Source organism: Zonotrichia albicollis, chromosome 17, assembly GCF_047830755.1.
Source record: "Zonotrichia albicollis isolate bZonAlb1 chromosome 17, bZonAlb1.hap1, whole genome shotgun sequence".
In the NCBI taxonomy this organism is placed as follows: Eukaryota; Metazoa; Chordata; class Aves; order Passeriformes; family Passerellidae; genus Zonotrichia; species Zonotrichia albicollis.
This window is the reverse complement of record NC_133835.1, coordinates 8,786,936-8,805,425: the sequence shown is the minus strand read 5'-3', so window position 1 is coordinate 8,805,425 and position 18,490 is coordinate 8,786,936. Positions and strand designations below refer to the sequence as shown.

At 61.9% G+C, this 18,490-nt stretch overlaps 2 protein-coding genes across 3 annotated transcripts; one reads left to right on the top strand and one right to left on the bottom strand.

Annotated features, from left to right (window-relative positions):
- Positions 1-1,282: 1,282 nt before the first annotated feature.
- SDCBP2 (syndecan binding protein 2) lies at positions 1,283-5,172 on the top strand. Its single transcript, XM_074553397.1, has 8 exons — positions 1,283-2,209; positions 2,329-2,443; positions 2,680-2,783; positions 2,944-3,105; positions 3,343-3,518; positions 3,752-3,923; positions 4,031-4,122; positions 4,206-5,172. The coding sequence occupies exons 1-8, from the start codon at positions 2,156-2,158 to the stop codon at positions 4,258-4,260; spliced, it is 930 nt and encodes a 309-aa protein (XP_074409498.1). The 5' UTR covers positions 1,283-2,155; the 3' UTR covers positions 4,261-5,172.
- Positions 4,580-17,327, bottom strand: SNPH (syntaphilin). 2 transcript variants are annotated; one of them, XM_074553396.1, is made up of 6 exons: positions 17,173-17,327; positions 16,976-17,033; positions 10,508-10,584; positions 9,567-9,767; positions 7,892-8,041; positions 4,580-7,061 (listed from the first exon to the last, which is right to left on the bottom strand). In XM_074553396.1, exons 3-6 carry the CDS (start codon positions 10,549-10,551, stop codon positions 5,924-5,926), a joined length of 1,533 nt encoding a protein of 510 aa, XP_074409497.1. In that variant the 5' UTR covers positions 10,552-10,584; positions 16,976-17,033; positions 17,173-17,327; the 3' UTR covers positions 4,580-5,923. The 2 variants fall into 2 exon arrangements, with proteins under 2 accessions (XP_074409497.1, XP_074409496.1); XM_074553395.1 differs by lacking the exon at positions 17,173-17,327 and having other exon boundaries at positions 10,197-10,584.
- Between the last annotated feature and the right edge of the window lie 1,163 nt (positions 17,328-18,490).

Here is an 18,490-nt window from a genome sequence, read left to right as displayed (position 1 = left end):
GCTTTGCTGCTGCCCTGTGGGTGTTGTGTGTGTAGGACCTGCTCAGGGCCAGTGCCTGGTTCCTCTGCTGACAACCTTTGATCAGTGTGCCACAACTGATAACACAGCCATGATCAATAACAGTCTGTCCCAGCTGCCAAGCAGTTTGTGTGTAATGTGTCCTGGAGGGAGCAGTGGCCCTGGGGCAGGAGCAGCTCAGCCATTGGGATCCATCCAGGAGCACTGGTGCCTGCACAGGGCCCTGCAGGAATGAGCACTGCCCTTAACTGCAGCTCAGTTAAGCAGAACAGGAGCTTGTGGGGCACCAGCGCCCTGCTCTGTCCTTTGCTGTGGCCGTTTCTGGCTGGAAGCTTGAGGCCAGTTTGTGTTTCTCTTCCTGCAAAGCTTTTTGCTTTAATTATTAACCAATGCCAGGCAGTGCCATGGCTTCTGGCTGGGGCTAAGCCAGGGCAGGGGGGAGGCTGAGGGAAGCCCCCTGCCCTTGGGCCCTCAGCTTCTGCTCAGCTCCGGAAGCATCCATGAGCGCAGGTGGGGTGTGAGTCCCCACAGCTGTGGTTTTGTGGGGATGAGGGTTTAGGAAGTGAACAGACTCCAGGAAACAATCCTCCCTGTCTGTGTAGGACTCTCCCTGCCACTGGCACTGTTCTTGTCCTGGGCTGGTCAAGGCAGCTGGGCGCGATCCAGCTAAAAATACCAGCAGTAAATAAAACACTTCCTCCTGGCCTGGCACGCTGGAGCGGAGGCACAGGGAGCTGGGACGTGCCTGGCTGCGGCTCCACAGTGGGACTGACCCCGTGCCAGGGAGCTCTGGGCTGGTGCCACCAGGTCCAGGCCTGCCCAAGCGCCCTCAGCGCCCCTGGGGACACGGTGGCCCATGGCACCCTCAATGCCAACAGCAGAATGTCACTGCTGGAGGGCTGGATCCCCAGGTGACATGGCGATGGCCCACGGCAGCAGGATGCCACGGGCACCCCAGCTGAGCTCTGTGCTGGCTCAGTTTCTCCACCTGCAGCATGGGACTCCCACGGCTGGCACGTGTCCCAGGTGACGTGGGGAAGGGTGTGGGACACGGCATCGCGGGCACGGCCGCGTCAGCCCCATGCGCCAGGGCAGAGAGGTGTCAGCAGGAGCCACCACCCACGCAGGGAATCACAGAGGGGACCCCCTGCACCCCCAGCAGGGCCTGGGGAGCCCAGGAAGGATAATGGGGGGGGTCCCAGTCGGGGGGGGCAAGCCACGTGGTGGGGGTGACAGGAGAGGGGATGCAGTGGGGCAGGGGGACACCATGGGGGGGTACAGTCCCATCCCTGCTCCCCCAGGATGCCCAAACCTACAGAAAGTCATTCCTGTCCCTAATCCAATCCCTGTCCCACCCCTGCAGTGCCAGGGCTCTGTGCATTGTTGCCTTCATCCTCTTCTTCCTCTTCCTCACCTGTGCCCTACCTAGCAGGGGTGCAATCAGCTGAGGCTGTCTGGCCCCTCCCTGGGCTGGGCCTGGCTATAAAACCCAGGGGCCAGGCAGAGGGTGTCACAAGGATCTGGGAGCTGTTGGCAGGTGAGTCCGGGGGTGCCAGGGCTGGACTTGGGAGGTTTTGTCTGTTGGATGTGGCTGCTATCCCTGCGCTGGAGATGGGATCCTGCCTGGTTCCCACAGGGCTCAGGATTTGGCCTCAACACAATGAGTTTTGGATTATGCTTTTTGGGGCACAAGATGCCACAGAGTAGGTTTGGGGGGCACAGCCTTGGGCACAACATGAGGTGCAGAGAGGGCTGCTGGTGTGTATGAGGGCTGTTCCCATGGGACACCTCACTGCTGTGTCTGGGTGATGCTGGAATGGCCCCAGCTGGACATGGGGAGCAGAGGGGTCTGATGAGGGGCAAAGGGGCCATTCCCGTGGGATATCCCCCTCCTGTGTGGGTGGTGTTGGGATGGCTCTGTGGGGCAGGTGGACATGGGGAGCAGGAGCTGCCATCCGTGTCCCAGCCACCAGGAAGTGGTGGTGGTGACCCTGGTGACATAGCCTTGACTCACACTGGAGACTGCAGGTGACAGACAGCCCATGTCCGGTACACGGGCTGGGAGGGATGCTTGGAGAGAGGCAGCCCAGTCCCTGAACCGCCCCTTCCCTGTCCCCAGACAGCAGCAGCAGCAGCGATGGCAACACTCTACCCCTCCCTGGAGGACATGAAGGGCCACCAGGTCCTGCAGGTCAGTGCCAGCTCAGCAGCGTTACAGGGGTGAGCAGATCCCCATGGGGCCCTGTGGGGTCTCACCTCAGAGGGTCCCCAGGCTGGGGACACAGCATTGAGCACGCTGTCTCTTGGCAGGCACAGGCAGCAGCTGGGGTGAGGACCCCTGCCACCACAGTGGCCACAGAGAAGCCAAAGCTCACCTCTGCCACCACAGCGGCCACAGAGAAGCCAAAGCTCACCTCGGGCACTGGTAAGGTGGGACAGGATCAGCTCACCCTGTGCAGGGGCTCTCTGGGTGGGCAATGATGCTCAGTGTGGGGAGGGCTCAGCTGGGACACCCCCACAACTCAGTGCATGGGTTGGGGATGGGATTTTGGGGTCTCTTTTTGCTGGCCCACGGTCCCAGGGGGCCTCCTGGGGTGGAGGGGACCATGGCTGTGGGTTGGGGGCCCCAGGACCTGAGACCACCCTCGGTATGTCCCTCAGAGCCTCCTGTGCTGTACCCCAACCTGGCCGAGCTGGAGAACTACATGGGGCTGGCGCTCTCCAGCGAGGAGATCCAGAAGAACCTGGGCACGGAGGACAGCACCGTAGGTGTCTGGGCTGGCAGCTCCCTGCCCCTTGTGGCTCCCCGTGCCTGAACGGGGCTCCCTTGGGTTCCTCATCCTGCCCGAGAAAGGCATGCAGCCCTCCCAAAGGGGGGCTGAGGTGTCCCCCTGTCCCCGCTGACCCGCAGCTCCCCCCCCGCAGGCGCTGACCCCCGTGGGGCCCTCCCCAGGCCAGCTGGTGGCTCCCCTGAGCGGGAACAGCGCCGGGCTGCGGCGGGCAGAGATCAAACCGGGTGTGCGGGAGATCCACCTGTGCAAGGACGAGCGCGGCAAGACGGGGCTGCAGCTCAAGAACGTCGACCAGGTGAGGAGCTGGGCTGGCACGGGGCTGGGCATGGCACGGGGCTGTGTCATGGCATAAGCATGACAGTAGAGCGCAGTGTGACGTGGCAGTGTATCACAGCCATTGTGTGTGACATTAAATGTCACAGCGTGCCACAGCACAGCAGGGTGCAGATGGCACGGCATGGCATACCATGGTGCAAGGCACAGCCACTGGTCCCTGTGCCAGCCCTATGCCACCACTCCACTGTGTCCCCAGGGCATCTTCGTGCAGCTGGTGAAGGCCAACTCGCCAGCAGCGCTGGTGGGGCTGCGCTTTGGGGACCAGGTGCTGCAGATCGACGGCAAGAACTGTGCGGGCTGGAGCAGTGACAAGGCACAGCGTGCCCTGAAGAAGGCCAACCCTGAGAAGATCGTCATGGTGGTGAGGGACAGGTGAGTCCTGGTGGCACCGGTGGGGGTGGCATTGTCATGGTGGTGAGGGACAGGTTAGTGCCTGGTGACACCGGTGGAGGTGGCATTGTCATAGTGGTGAGGGACAGGTGAGTCCTGGTGGCACAGGTGGGGGTGGCATTGTCATGGTGGTGAGGGTGAGGGACAGGTGAGTCCTGGTGGCACCGGTGGTGGTGGCAGTGCCGGTGGCAGCACTGACGGTGCTCCCCCCGCAGGCCGTTCCAGCGCACCGTGACCGTGCACAAGGACAGCACCGGCCACGTCGGCATCGTGGTGAAGAAGGGCAAGATTGTGTCGCTGGCCAAGGACAGCTCGGCCGCCCGCAACGGGCTCCTCACCCACCACTGCATCTGCGAGGTGAACGGCCAGAACGTCATCGGCATGAAGGTGGGGCTGTGCCCTGGGGCTGCAGGATGTGGCCAGAGAATCCAGGAGGGAGGGGGGTACTGAGCAAAGCTGGGTGCCCCATGGACCCCCCTCTCTCTCTCCTGCAGGATAAGCAGCTCATGGAGGTGCTGGCAGGGGCTGGGAACGTGGTGACACTGACCATCATCCCTACTGTGATTTACGAGCACATGGTCAAACGGTGAGAATGTGGGGCTGCAGGGACCCCCACACCCCACAGGGACCCCTGGGCTCCCCCCATTGACCTCCCTTCCCTCTGCTCAGGCTCTCATCAGGGCTGGTGAAGTCGTCCATGGACCACTCCATCCCTGACCTGTGACACCATCGCTGCTGTTCCGGGAGCTGATGCTGGAAGCCCTGCTGAGAGGACCCCACAGCACCTCCAAAGAAGCTGTTCTGGCACAAAACCCTTTATCCTGTCAGAGCCTGGTGGCTGCTGGGTGGTTCCTCCTCTCCTCAGCAAGGATGGGGCAGCTGTCCTGTACTAGGGTCCCACTGTCCCCGTGTTCCTGCTTGGGCCACCCCCTCAGGGCAGATGCCAAGGGCTGGCTCCAGCCGAAGCAGACACAGACCCAGCGACATTTATTACATCCACCACAGACAGCGAGTACAGGACAGGGGAAACAAGAAGAGGGGGGTTACAGCTTTTTCAGTTCTGTATTTAAAAAATATATTATATAGATTTGTCTTTCAAATATAGTCGTTACATTTATTTCTTGGCAAAGCTTTGGATAGCCTAACAGACGTGTACACAGATCCACAAATACATTGCACGAGAGGCGAATATCCCAGCTCCACTTACATCTGCCCTGGTGGACACTGCTGCTCCCCAGATCGTTCCCCCAGCGCCTGGTGCTGTGCTGGCGGCAGAGCTGCTGTCCCCACTGACCCCCAGCACGGGCAGAAGGGGGATGCAGGGGAGTGTGGGGCACGCAGGATGTGGCACGTGCCCCTCTGGGGACCGCTGGACACCGGCGTGTGGAGCGCCACCGGCTGCCAGGGCACCCACGGGCGGCACCCACAGGTGGGGAGTGGGCCTGGGTGGGGGTGGGGGGGAAACACTGTTAGTTCAAGTCACGAAGAAACCACAGACATTCGTGGGGTGGGAGTGCGGCACGCCCGGGGGAGCCCCAAGTCCCGCGCCCCAACAGCCCCGCTGAGCAATCCTTGCTGTCTTTGTGTTTCAACAGCAACAAAAAAAAGGCATTTTTTACCGGAGGCCGCCAGCAAAGCGGGGGTTTGGGCGGGCCGGGGCGGCAAAGGGCTTGGCTCTGCCTGCACGGCACTGCCCGCACCCCAGCGAAGGCATCCGAGCTCCAGCAGGCGGTGGGATCACCGGCATCACGGCGGACAGCACTGCAGGAGCCCCGGGTCCCGCTGCCCGGCAGCCAGAGTCCCAACAGCCGGGCTTCAGTCTGTACCCAAAGAAAAGTGAATATAGTGCAAAGCAAAGGGAGGGAGAGCCCACGGCTTCCTCGGGGGGCTCCGCGCGTGATCTGCAGCCCAGTTCCATCCTAGTGTGGAGAGGCATCCGGAGCTGGTCCCTGTGTGTGGACAGCAACCCCCATCCCCTGCCCACAGACAGACACCGCACCTGCAGCAAGGAGCCGCTGCATCCCCAGCGCCCCACGCTGCCAGCGGCTCCTCGCCACCCCCCGCCCCTGGCACGGCCGGCCCCGGGGACAACCCGGCGACAAAGAAAAAGCAAGTGCGATGGAAGGAGAGCCCCCTGGCGGGTGCAGCCCCGGAGCCCCCGCAGCCCGAGGCACAGGCAGGGGTGTCCATCGGCGGGGGGTGACGCACGGCGCCAACATCCCTCTTCCAACAACGGTTCTTTCCCTCCTCCAGGAGCTGGGGGGGAGGCAGCAGCACACCTCGATGCACCCACAGACCCCTCGGCCCCTTCCCACCCGCCCGTGCCACGCCGGGGCTTTACAATCAGCAGTCGGGTCCGTGGGGGCGGGCGGAGGGCGCCGGAGGGGTCAGGGCTGGGCAGCGCCGCCGGGGCCGGGGCTGGCGACGGCGCGACAGCCCATCCTACGGATGGAGTGCAGGGCGACGGTGCAGCAGCCCCGCAGCAGCGAGCTGATGTTGTAGATGGGCTGGCCCTGCCGCCGCTGCGAGCGGCACAGCCAGGCCACCGTGGGCACCGCCGGCACCACTACCGCCAGCAGATCCACGATGAAGTGGCGGCTCCAGTAGCTCTTGGAAGGGTTGGTCTCGCAGCCGGTCACCTCCATCAGCTCCTCCTCCGCCACGCAGGCGATGGCCACCGAGGGGCTGGCGCTGGGGGGCTGCCGCACCGCCGGGTTGCAGGGGACGCCCCCCTCGGCGCTGGCAGCCGCCGCCGCGGCGTCGGGCTCGGCCACCATCAGGTCCGTGGTCCCGCTGGGGTTGGCGAGCTCGGGCACGGGCATCGTGTCTTCCATTTCAGAGACCCAGGCGGACGTGGGGCTGCCCAAGCTGCAAGCCTGGGACTTCATCACCTTCTCTAGGATGGTGTCCAGGTCGGGCTGGCAGGGCACGAAGTCCGTCTGGATGGCCCGCTCCTGCATGCAGCTGGCCTGCACGCCCGCCTCCGCGCTGCTCCGCAGTCCCAGCACCTTCTCGTAGGTGTTGCTGGGGGGCAGGCGGGTGCCGGGCTCGCCCCCCACCTCCAGCGGGTCCGTGTGGCCCGGAGCCTCCTCCATGCCCACGAAGCCGCTGTCGGCACCCTCGTCCAGCGAGATGGTCTGCGAGCCGCCCACGTTGCGGTCCCCGGCTCCCTGGTCGCTCAGCTTGGTGTAGGTGGAGCTGCGGGTGAGGGATCGCGCCGGGGACCCCCCAGCCGACTCGCCGGCGCCCTCGTCCTTCAGCGCCCCGTTCTGTGCCACCTCCATGCTGTGCAGCAGCGTCTCCAGCTTCTTATTCTGGATGTTAATGTCCACAAAATACTTCTGGAGGCCTTTGTCCTTCTCCAGTAGGTTGTTCTTCACGGTGTCGATGACCTGCTTCAGCTGCTTGATCTCCTTGCGAGCCTCTTTGAGCGCCAGCTGGGCCTCCACGCGGTGGCACTCCTCCTCGATCCAGTCCTCCTGCATCCGCGACAGCTGTGTCTTCAGGTCCTCGATCTCAGCATCCCTGCGGAGACGGGAGGGCAGCACCGCGGCGCTCAGGGGGCTGCGGGGACAGCCCTGTCCTCTGTGCCCAGCGCTGGGCTGCACCCAGATCCCCCAGTGACACTCCCAGCTGGGAACAAGGGATGGATCCAACGCTTTAGGGACCCTCAGCAGAGAGGCTCAGGCAGCCTCAGAGTGATGCTCAGGGACCCCCGGGAGTGATGCTTAGGGACCCTCAGGAGTGACACTCAGGCACCCCAAGGATGGATGCTCAGGGACCCTCAGGAGTGATATTTGGGGACTTTCAGGATTTATGCTTGGGAACCCTCAGGACTGATGCTCAGGACCCCCTAGAAGCACTGTTTGGAGCAGTGGGAGCTCAGGGACCCCTGCAAGTGATGCTCAGCCCTCTCCCCAGAGGCTGCATTGCCCAGGTCCCCTGAGGGCTACGTGGGGGTGGGCAGGTGCCCTGGGCAGGCGCGTGGCAGCTGGCACGGCGGCGGGGCCGTGCCTAAGCCTGAGAGGAGCAGATGGGGATTAGCCACCCTCTGACGCTGAAATTCAGCAAAAGCATGGCAGGGACTTAAACAGGGTGAGGGGAGAACACAGCCACTGCAGGTGGGATGTGGGGCTCCCCAGTCCCCAGATCTGCAGCTCCCAGGTGGGACAGGCAGCAGTGCCAGATCCCACATGCCAGCAGTGCCATGGGACAGCTGTGCCCTCGGTCGCTGGGCACAAGCACGAGGACAAGGTGCCATGCTGGGAACTGAGAACCCAGAAGGATCACTCCCAGACAGGAGCTGCCACGGTGGGTGGCAATGGCTGGTGCCAGCTCCCTTCCCACAAGCTCACCTGTCCTGCAGCCGCTCCTGGGTGTCCTTCAGGCGAGCCTTGAGGTGCCGGATGCAGACCTCCTTCTGCTGCAGGGGCGTCAGGTACTGCTCCGGCGTCGGTGGCTTTATCCCATGGTTGTCACTGCACAGGTTGTACTTGGACGAGCGCCTGCAGGGACACAGATGTCACCCACTGCCAGTGCCAGGGTCAGCACAGGCTTGACCCAGGGGTTCTAAGGCCTGCTCTTGGGGTGCAGCCCTGTAATACACCCCAAAGGAGCTCTGAGAGCAGGAGGAGCAGGGTGAGTGCATGAGGGTGCTGTGCCCTGGTCAGAGGGGCAGGGTGGGTGTGCTGTGTACTGTGCCCTGGCAGGACAGACAGGGTGGGTGTGCTGTGTGCTGTGCCCTGGCAGGACAGACAGGGTGGGTGTGCTGTGTGCTGTGCCCTGGCAGGACAGACAGGGTGGGTGTCCTGTGTGCTGTGCCCTGGCAGGAGGGTGGGTGCAGCTCCCGGACACACCAGTGCTGCTGTCAGGTGCCGAGAGCTCTGTGGTGCTGGGGACTTTGCTGGGCCATGAGCAGAACCAGGGCCACCAAGGTCTCTGTGTGCCCAGAGAGACCTTCCTGGAAACAACTGATGTGGATGGAGACCCCAGGGTGGGATGGGCCCCACCAGAGATGGAGGTCTGGAGATTGTGGCTGTCCTGCCCATGGGGAGCAAATCAGGGAATCCAGCATCTGCTCTGGGCTGGGCCAGCAGCACGTCTGGACCCTCCTTATGCCACCACTGGCACTGGGGCAGATGAAGTGACATCTCTGGGGCAAAGCCTGGAACAGTGCAGAGAACAGGGGCTGGCCAGGGCTCCATGGCCAAGTTGGGAGGCATGTGGGGAGATGAGAGCTGCACAAGTGGCTCTGGCATGGCAGTGAGGGGACCAAACTCCCTATGAATGGAAAGGAGGCATCCCAAAGCTCCCCTGCTTGGTGTCCATCAGCCCAGCAGCCTTTAGCCATGTCCAGAAGCATTGTGTGAGAAGCATCCATGCCTTGGAATGCCCCATGGCAGCGGGAGCACACATGGCACCTGCTCACCATGTCACCCTCAGGCCCCTCAGATCCTCCCAGAATGATTCCACCTCTGGGGGCTGTCAGGGCACAGGCAGGTGATGAGCAGGGCACCACGGGCTGCTGTGCCTGCAGGGCTGGGGCTGGTGCTCAGTGCTGACTGTTTGTGCCCCGAACACACGCAGAGCTCCAGGGGGCCAGCAGCTCTTGCCAAACCTTTGCCGGGCAGCACAGGGGGATGGATGCGAAGCTCTTGCCCTCGTGCCTTTGGCCTGGAAGGATCCGGGCGCTCCCTGGAATGCGGGAGCGGCGGGAGGGAGCGTGCAGCGCGCAAGCCACAGGCACAGCAGGACGGAGGGAGAGGACGGGGGAGCCCTGGGTGGCAGGCAGGGGGACAGGGAGGGAGACGACATGACAACGGCGGCGGAGAGGTTTGCAGGAGGAGGGTGGCGAGGGTCTGTGGAGACACACCAGCAGCAGCTCCGGCAGCTCCGGCTCCCCCGGCCACCAAGCGCTCAGCCTCCTGCAGCGGCCCCTGCGCTCCTGCCCCCGCTGGCACCGGCACCGGGACTGCTGCCCCTGCCCGGGAGCACCCAGCAGCCGCCCTGGGGCCACGGGTGATGGGTTACCTTGGGGTGGGGCTGCTGTCGCTGCCCTTGCAGGAGCCAGAATTGCTGCTGCTGCTCAGCGAGGAGGTGCCGTAGGTGTCCCTCCCGGGGGGCGAGGGGCGCCTGGAGGCAGGGAGAAGAGGCTGTGTCTCAGGCCGAGTGGCTGAGGGCGCTGAAGACTTAAAGAAGGAGGCAAAGCCACTCCGTCCATAAACCCCGCGACTGCCAACCACCACACCGAGAACACACAAGACAAAAGGACAAAACAAACAGCAGGGATCAAAATCGCACGGACATGGCGACGGGCACAAAGGCAGGGCTGGGGGGGATGTCCTCCACCCGCTCCCCCTTCCCTGGCCTGGCAGCCCATGGATGCTGGCACAGCATCCTTATACCCTGAGGACCTTGGGAGCCCCTGGGATCCCCTTGGGTGCCCCATAAGAGTCCCCTGGGAGCAGTCCCAGCATAGCTCCAGCCACATCTGCCAGAGCATCACCTCGACGTGGGCAGCTCTGCCTGTTCTCCCTGCCCACGCAGAGCCTGCACCTCCATTTGGGCAGTCCAGGTCATGGAGACATTGGCAGGGAACAAATGCCTTTTCCCTTTTTATCTTTACCAGCTCAAGGAGACATTTTCCAAGGGCTAACATACCTCCCAGTTTCATTGCCCCAACCCAGTGCTCTCCACCACTGCCTGCCTTCGCCTGGACGGACGGAGGGGTCGGTCCTGGCCGTGGCACAGACGGACAGAGGGACAGGGCGTGCAGCACTCGGGGAGCTGCATGCACGGACAGGGAAGTGCTGTGCAGCGGGCAGTGCCATGCAAACCCCCGAAAGCTGGGCTGGGGGCTGGTGCTGCGGACTGGCAGCTGGTGGAGGAGGTGTGGGGATCGTGGGGAGCGTCTCATCCCGGCTGCAGGCGCTGGAGTCCAGTCCCGAGGCCAGAGGCTGAAGCATATTCACCTTCGTGATCCCGTGGACGCGCGTCTGCTCCCCGGCACGGACATGGCCACAGTGCCACGGCTCCTGGCCACAGGGAACTGCAGGCAAAGGCAACAGAGAGAGCAGGTGAAGGCAGGAAAATGGCCCTGATGAGATGTGGGGTGACCCTGGCACCAGGGCATCAGTACAGTCCCCAGGGCCACCAGCATAGGGACACATGAGGACAACGTGCCCTGAACATCAGGGCTGGGCTTCCCACTTGGCTCCCATAGCCCAGAAATGCCAGAATGCTGCATGCCTGTGGTCCCACCAGGATCCTGTGGGCACAGGGCAAGGTGTTCTTAATTTAAAAAGCAGATCAGAAGCAGAGCAAATGCCTGCCCATGGTCTGGAGCCCTTTTCTCACCATGGGACAATTCCCCCCTGCTCCCAGATGCCCATCCCTGTCAGGAAGCAGGGCAATGCCACAGGGACACAGAGTGCCTGCAGTGGGGGCATTACTGGGGGCAGAGATGGTGCAAGGGCTCTGACCCAGCCAGGCAGCTCTCCCTGCAGTGGGCTGGGTGCCTGCTTTTCCTTAATTAAGTGCAAATCCCCCATTCAGCAGTGAAATCAGGTGAGGAAGAACAGATCCCTGCAGGATGAAGCAGCTGCTAATCCCTAGGGAAACACAGAGCCTCCCTTCCTGTAAATAAATAGGCCAGATCCAGAGGCTTGCAGCACCTCTGGCTCACGCAGGATGTGAGGGAATGAGGGAAGCATCTGCTCAGCACCCACATCCTGCCGAGCACCCCATGGCACTGCTGGGATCCCCACTGTGCTCCCAGACTGCCAGAGACCGATGGGGATGGGGGCAGCATGGGCCCCCCCATCCCCAGAGTTACTCCCAATGCCAGCATTTATCTCAGATTTTGGCAGAGCAGTGCAGAGATGGGACCTGCCAACAGACAGTCGATGGGTGACAGGAAACACTCCGTGCTGCTGGCCCTGCTCCAGGGGAGTGCCAGCAGTGGGACAGCAGGGGAGGCAGCACAGGAGGGGGGGCACATCCAGCTCACCCCAGGGCAGCCTTCTACATTTGCAACCCCAGGTGATTTTTTCTTTCTTCCAGGATACCTCAAAACCCACCCTGGCCAGCCCAGGTCCCTGCTCTGCCCAGGATTTGCTGCTCCCTGACCCCCAAACCAGGGCACCAAAAATCCCAGAGCACTGATGAAGTCCCAAGCCCCAGCAGGCACAGTGCCCCATGACAGAGGGGTGCCAGCACCCCTGGGACACTGCAAGAAGGATTTGGGGACCCTGCTGCTCCCACCTGGGATGGATTTGCCTGGAGATGGCCTGGGCTGGGGAAGGCAGTGCTCTGTCCTGCTGGATCACTGCTCCCAAGTGGGCAGCAAGCTCTGCTACTGCAGCAGCGTGAATCAGCATCCACAGAGAGCTGAGCATGGCCTCAGGCTGGCAGGAGCATCCTCCAGGATTCTCTGTCACCTCCAGCAGGGATTTAGGGAGATTTGGGAGGGTTGATTCCTCACCCTCTCCCTGCAGCCCAGTGGTATCTGGTATAATGCCAGGGGTGCCCGCCATCAGCTCAGCTGGGCCTGGATCTTCCCCTCTCATGTCAAGGTCACCCTCGTGGCACACTGCTCTGTGCAGGGGTCCCTCTGTGCCCCAGCAAGTGCCAGCACTGCAGATGGCACGTGTGTGTCCAGCAATGGGGCTGTGAGAGCACCTCACAGCACACCCCAGGCCCTGCTGCCACCACCACAGCCTGGGATGGCTCTGGGTTTGCCCTCATGCCTGGGGACCTCATTTCCTCCTCCTCCTCCCACTGCTGCAGACTTGCCTGGTACCCACACCAAGGCTTGATGCCTCCCACAGCACCCAGGGTGTCTGGAATTTAATCTGTGATAATAAATTGTCATTATTCCCAAAGGATCAATGGGCCACTTCAGTGTCCCCAGGAACCTCACTGTGCCCAGGGGCTGCCCAGAACAGGCAGGGTGGGCAGATTCAGCACCAAAGCTGAGCACACACCTTCCCATGTGGTATGTGGCTACTAAAGGCAGAGGAAATCACAGATCTGCACTCAGAATTACCTCCAGGATGAGTAATTGCAGCACCAATGGAGCCCCACCAGGAAAGTGAGGGGAAATCCAGGATTAACCCTGGTCCATGGGTGGCATCCCTGCCCATAGCAGGGGTTAAAAACACAGAAGGGTTTGGGTTGGAAGGGACCTTGAAAACAATCTCCAACCCTCTGCCATGGGCAGGGACACCTTCACTGTCCCAGGTTGCTCCAAGCCTTGTCCAACCTGGCCTTGAACATTCCCAAGGATGGGGCAGCCACAGCTTCTCTGGGCAGCCTGTGCCAGTGCCTCACCCCCCTCACAGGGAAGAATTTCTTCCTAATATCCCATCTGACTGCCCTCTAGCAGTGGGAAGCCATTCCCTGTGTCCTGCCACTTTGTGTCCTTGTCCAAAGTTCTCTTGGAACCCTTTAGGCACTGGAAGAGGCTCTAAAGGTCTCATCAGAGCTCCACCAGCTCTCTCAGCCTGCCTCCACAGCAGGGGTGTCAGGGCAATCCATGGACCAAGACCAAGGTGACCTGGGGGGCACTGGCTTGTGTCCATCCTGGGGGAGCTGTGGGGCCCAGCTCAGCACAGCACCCCTGTGTCTGCCCTTCCTGCCTGGCAATGCCAGCACGGGCCAGTCTGACACCCCAGCTTACACCAAACCCAGAGATTGTCCTGCAAACCACCTGGCAGTGCTCCAGCACCCTGCAAATCCCCCAAAATGCAGCCCGAGGGCTGAGCAGGGTGGGCACTGCCCATTGCAAAGACCAGCGTGCTGCTGGTGCTGCTGACAGCAAAACTCCCTGTGGGGCTCCAGCACACGTGGAGCAGAAGGGCAGAGCTTTTACAAACAACAGCACAAACCAGGGTTTGTTCCATGCAGTGGAATCTGCCTGGAGAATTCCTGATAAATTAAAGCACTGGGCCTTGGTAAGGAAACAGCTGGAGCTACAGCATGAGACAGTGGATCTCCCACAGAGGGCTGGGATGCAGAATCAGGACCAGTCCCCCACACTGCCACTGTCCTGGGGGGCGACACTCATCTTCTGGTGGGTGCCCAGCTCCTGCGGAACTGCTGATCACGCTGTGACAGTGATGGATAGCAGAGCAGGGATAGAGTGGGGCTCACCCTGGTGCCCCACAGGAAGATTTCCCCAGGCCCAGCTGGATCACTGCCCCACAGAAGATGTTTCTTCACCTTAAATCCTGCCCCTTCCTCACTCCCTGCTGGATCCCCTGGCTGTGCCAGTGATGGACAAACCAGGCTGGGCAGGTATGGCCCTTCCTAGATGCTTCTCACATGGGAAACAGGGACACAGGACCTCTGGAGAGATCCTCATCATGGCCCAGTGAAGCTTCTGATGGTTCCTCAGCTTGTTCCTCTGAGGATTTCATGGCTGCAGGCTCAAGAATTTGCTCCCATCAGCTTCCAAAGCTCAGCTTCTGCGGGATTCAGAGGGATCCAGCTGCTGCCAGCTCACCCCATGCCCACAGGGAACAGAGAGGTGTGACAGCCTGCAGCTCACTGCCAGTGTCAGCCCTCAGCACAACACTGCTGTGCCAGCAGCTGCCACATTTCCCTGGATTTCTCGCTCATTGCTTCCTTTGTTGAGGCTCCCATCGTGCTGCCTGCTGCCGGATTCCTGTGTTTCCCTTGGCACATCCTGTGTGAGGAATCTTTTGCAATGGTGGCACTGAGCCCAAATGTCTGAGAGCGGCTTCACCCACTGCAGAGCTCTGGGAGAGAATCGTGGTGTCCCCATGGGTCCCCTGGGACATCTTCAGCCTCCCAGGGTGAGCAAGATTGAAAGCAGAGGGAGCACAGAGAGGGAAACCACAGCTTTGTTTTTCCAGGGGACAAAAAGGGCTCCCAAAGTCCTACCCTGCCTTCCTGACACTGGCTCTGCTTTTCTACGCTCTAAAAATAAGCAAAGTGCTGGATGTGGCCAACAAGCAGCAGCTGATGTGGGGCAGAGCCCTTGTTCCTGGATAGTGGCAATGCCAGGGCTGCTTGCACTGGAAAAGGGACTGGGATACAGCTGGGTTGCAATGGGAAAGAGCAGGATCCAGCAGCCAGGGCTGGCAGAGGTCCTGGTGCAGGAGGGGACAGCAATGGGGCCACCACCTGGGCAGCTGGGGGCAAACATCCATGACTGTGTCCGCTCCTCCTCCTGCCATGGGAGATTTCTGGGATACAGGGATTGCTTTGCTTCTGCTCCAAGAAGATTACAAGGATGTGGCAATATCTTCAGAGGCTGGGAGCCTCTGCTCCAGTGTGGATGGGTTCATCTCAAAGCTTCACCTGGGCCCAGGCAGAGGAAGATCATGGAATCACAGACCCATTTAGGTAGGAAAATACTTTTAATACCTTCAAATCCAACTGCTAACCCAGCACTGCCCAAGCCACTGCTAAATCCACTCAGGGCAGGGACAAACCCCATGGGGTGTTTATGCAACACCACCAGAAAAATCAATGTTGCTAAGAGTGGCTGTATCCCATTCCAAAAGGCAGGAGCATCTCCTTTTATTCTCCTGTTTGTTATAAAATGCTGACTTGACATCCAGAGATTACAGGAAAACAGACACCATTTGGAAAGCTCGGGTTATGCAGCTCATCACTTTTCCAGCTGACCTGGCTGCAACTCCAAACAGGGAGGTGGCAATTCCCAGCCCTCATGAACTAAAATAAGGTGCTTGAGCAGAGGGCAAAGGCTGGGCTCTCACTGGGGACTGGAGCCAAAGGGAAATGGGAAAAGTGCTCCATGGCAAGCGCTGGAGCAGCATGAGAGCAGGAGTGGGACACGCAGGATGCAGACCCCGCGGTCCCACCCAGGCCAGGAAGGTCAGCAGGGTGGGATGGAGGTGACATCCCACCGCACAGCCCATCCTGCAGAGGTGCTCTGGCAGGAGCCGAGCTGTGCGAAGCACAAGGAACAGCCCACTCCTTTGAGATACAAAGGCAAAAACCTGGAAGACAAACCCAGCTTCCAGTGCACCAGCCCCGCCTCCCCTCCGAGCCTCGGCGGAAGCAGGTCTCCCCTATCTATCCACCATCCATCCACCTTGAGCGAGGGCTGGGAATGACGGCGGTGCCGGGGGATTAGCCCTGCTCTCCACACCGCTGGAATGGCCTACTTTACCCACACACCGCATCCCCTGCCTGCCGCAGCACCTCCGGGATGGGAGCACGGGCACTGCCCCTCTGACCCCCACCCTGGCACCCCCCGCCACCAGGATCTGCATCTTGGGGCACATGGTCATAGCACAGCGTGCCTGTTGCCCAGCCAGGGTGGGAACAAGGATTTTATAAACAGAACAGGCACCCAGCCGTGGGTTCTGTGCGCAGCCACAGCGCTGACCTTGTGGGGAGGAGAGAACAGAACACCCGGCTCACCAACCCGCTGGGGTGTTCCTGTGTCCCTTGGAGACGGAGCACGGAGCCATTAAATAATAAAATGTCAACTGCAGAGCAGCCCCAGCTCCTGCAATACCCCATGGTGCCGGAGACACTTTGGGCTGCTGCACAAGCAGCAGACACGGGGCTGGTGCTTGGAGGGAGAGTCTGAAGCAGGAAATATGGGTTTGGGATGTGCAGGGAGGGTTTGGGGTGTGCAGGGAGGGTCTGGTGCATGTGATGTGGGTCTGGGGTGTGCAGGGATGGTCTGGTGCATATGATGTGGGTCTGGTCCATGTGACATGGGGTTGGTGGATGCAGGGAGGGTCTGGTGCATGAGATGTGGGTCTGGGGTGTGCAGTGAGGGTCTGGTGATTGCAGGGAGGGTCTGATGCGTGTGATGAGGGTCTGGTGCAATGAGATGTGGGTCTGGTGTGAGATGTGGGTCTGGGATGTGCAGGGAGGGTCTGGTGTCTGTAATGTGGGTCTGGGGTGTGCAGGGAGGGTCTGGTGCAGGTAATGTGGGTCAGATGCACGAGATGTGGGTCTGGAGGGCACAGTGCAGCTTTGGTGAGTGCAATGCATGGCTGGTGCTACTGTGTGGGTCTAGTGCATGTCACACGGCTCCAGGGCTGTGCAGCAGGACCGGTGGGTGTGGTGGGGGTCCAGGTGGGTTTGCAGTGCGGGTCAGGGTACATAAGATTGGGTCTGGTGAGTCAGACATGGGTGCAGTGCGTGCCAGGGGGTCCAGCTCACGCCGTGGGCTCTGGTGCAGCAGCACGGCTGTGCCGTGTGCCGCGGGGGTCTGGCACACGCAATGCGGGTGTGCTGCGGGCCCGATGCGTGACCCGCCCCGAGCCCCCTGTGCCCCGGGAACCCCCCCGCTCCCGCCCCGCGATGCGGAGCGGTGCTGGCAGCCCCGGCTGCGCCCCCCGCCTCCCCCCAGCCCGGACTGCAGCCAGAAAGGGATGAGTCACGGCGGCCCCGCACCGCGCCCCCCGCACCGCGCCCGCACCGCTCACCTGCGCGGGGCCCCGCCGATGTCGGGGGCGGCAGCGCCGGGGTGGGGGGCTCAGCGACCTGCCGGGGAAGGGAGAGAGCGGGCGGTGAGCGGCGGCGGCGGCGCGGGGCCCGGCGGGGTGCCCGGTGCCCGGTGCGGTGCCCGGTGCGGTGCCCCCCGCCCCACCCCGCACCCCGCGCCCTCCCCCGCCTCCATCACCTGCGCCGGCCTCCATGGGTGCGGCGGGGCGGCCGGGAGCGCTGGAGGGATGAGGGAGGGATGAAGGAGGGAGGGATGGCGACGGGAGGGAAGGATGGATGGAAAAGGGAGGGAGGGAGGGACGAGCCGTGCAGCTGCGTAATTTGCTCCCTCCTCTGCGATCTTAAAGCGACGGCGCCGCGGGTGCCTCCCCCCGCCCCCCCCGCCGGGTTTCCCCCCGTTTCTATGGCAACTCCCCTCTGTCGGAGCGGCGCAGCCGCCTCAAAAAAAGAAACCGGCCGGGTTTTGGGGTCCCTCCCCGTCTGCGAAGCCCCGCGGGCCGGGCGTGCCCTGTGCCCGGTGGCCCTGGGCTCCTCGCCCCGCGTAACCCCGGAGGAGGAGGAGGAGGAGGAAGGGGAGGGGGGGAGCCGGGGCGGCCCCGCGCTGCAGCCACCCGGCCCTTAGCGTCCCCACAGTATTGCAGTTTTTATTTTAAGCAGTACAGCTCCGAGGAGATTCCTGCCTCTAATTAGTGACGCACTTTCATAAAGTCATTAAAAAACCGGAATTCTGTGCCCCATTTCAATCCCTTTGGCTCAGCCCTAATCGCCGGGGCTGGGGTGGAGGAGCAGCAACATCCAGCCGGAGCTGCTGTCCCGGGCTGTGACTGGCGAACGGGGGGCTTGGGAATTGAGGCTGACGGCTGGCACGGCACGGCACGGCACGGCACGGCACGGCACGGCACGTCCCGTTCTCCAGCACAGCCCGGTTACTCATGGCACTTCCCACACGCTTCCTGCTGTAACTGTCAAGATCAACCTTCCCAAATTATTTGCGGAGGAAACGTCTCGGGAGCCCCCGCGCCGCGTCCCGCAGCCCGCGCTGGGCAGCGGCTCCTGGGCAGCGCCGTGCCCGCGGCCGGAGCGCCCAAGGTCGGCTGCGGACACCCCCGTGGGGACCGGGAGCGTCAGAGATGCACATGGGCCTGTGCTGCAAACATCCAGCCTGTGTGGATCCACATACGGATTTATGTGGGAAATATTCACAGCCAGAGTAGAACCTGAGCCCAGTTTGGGTCTGGACCCCAGGCCCATTGTGCTTCCCAGACGTTGCCAGCTCCCTTTGTCACGCCCCCATGGTTATTTCAGAGTTTTGACAAACCTGTTTGGTAAATACATGTCAGTCTTTCTTGCAGCACTATTTCCTGCATGATCTGTACCTCATTTATCCCAACACACAGACTGTTTTCAGTGTATATATATCTCCTGCCTCCCATTTATTCCTGCCCGCCTCCAGCTGCCTTTTGTTTCCCTCTTTCCCGGTGAATCCAACGCACAGC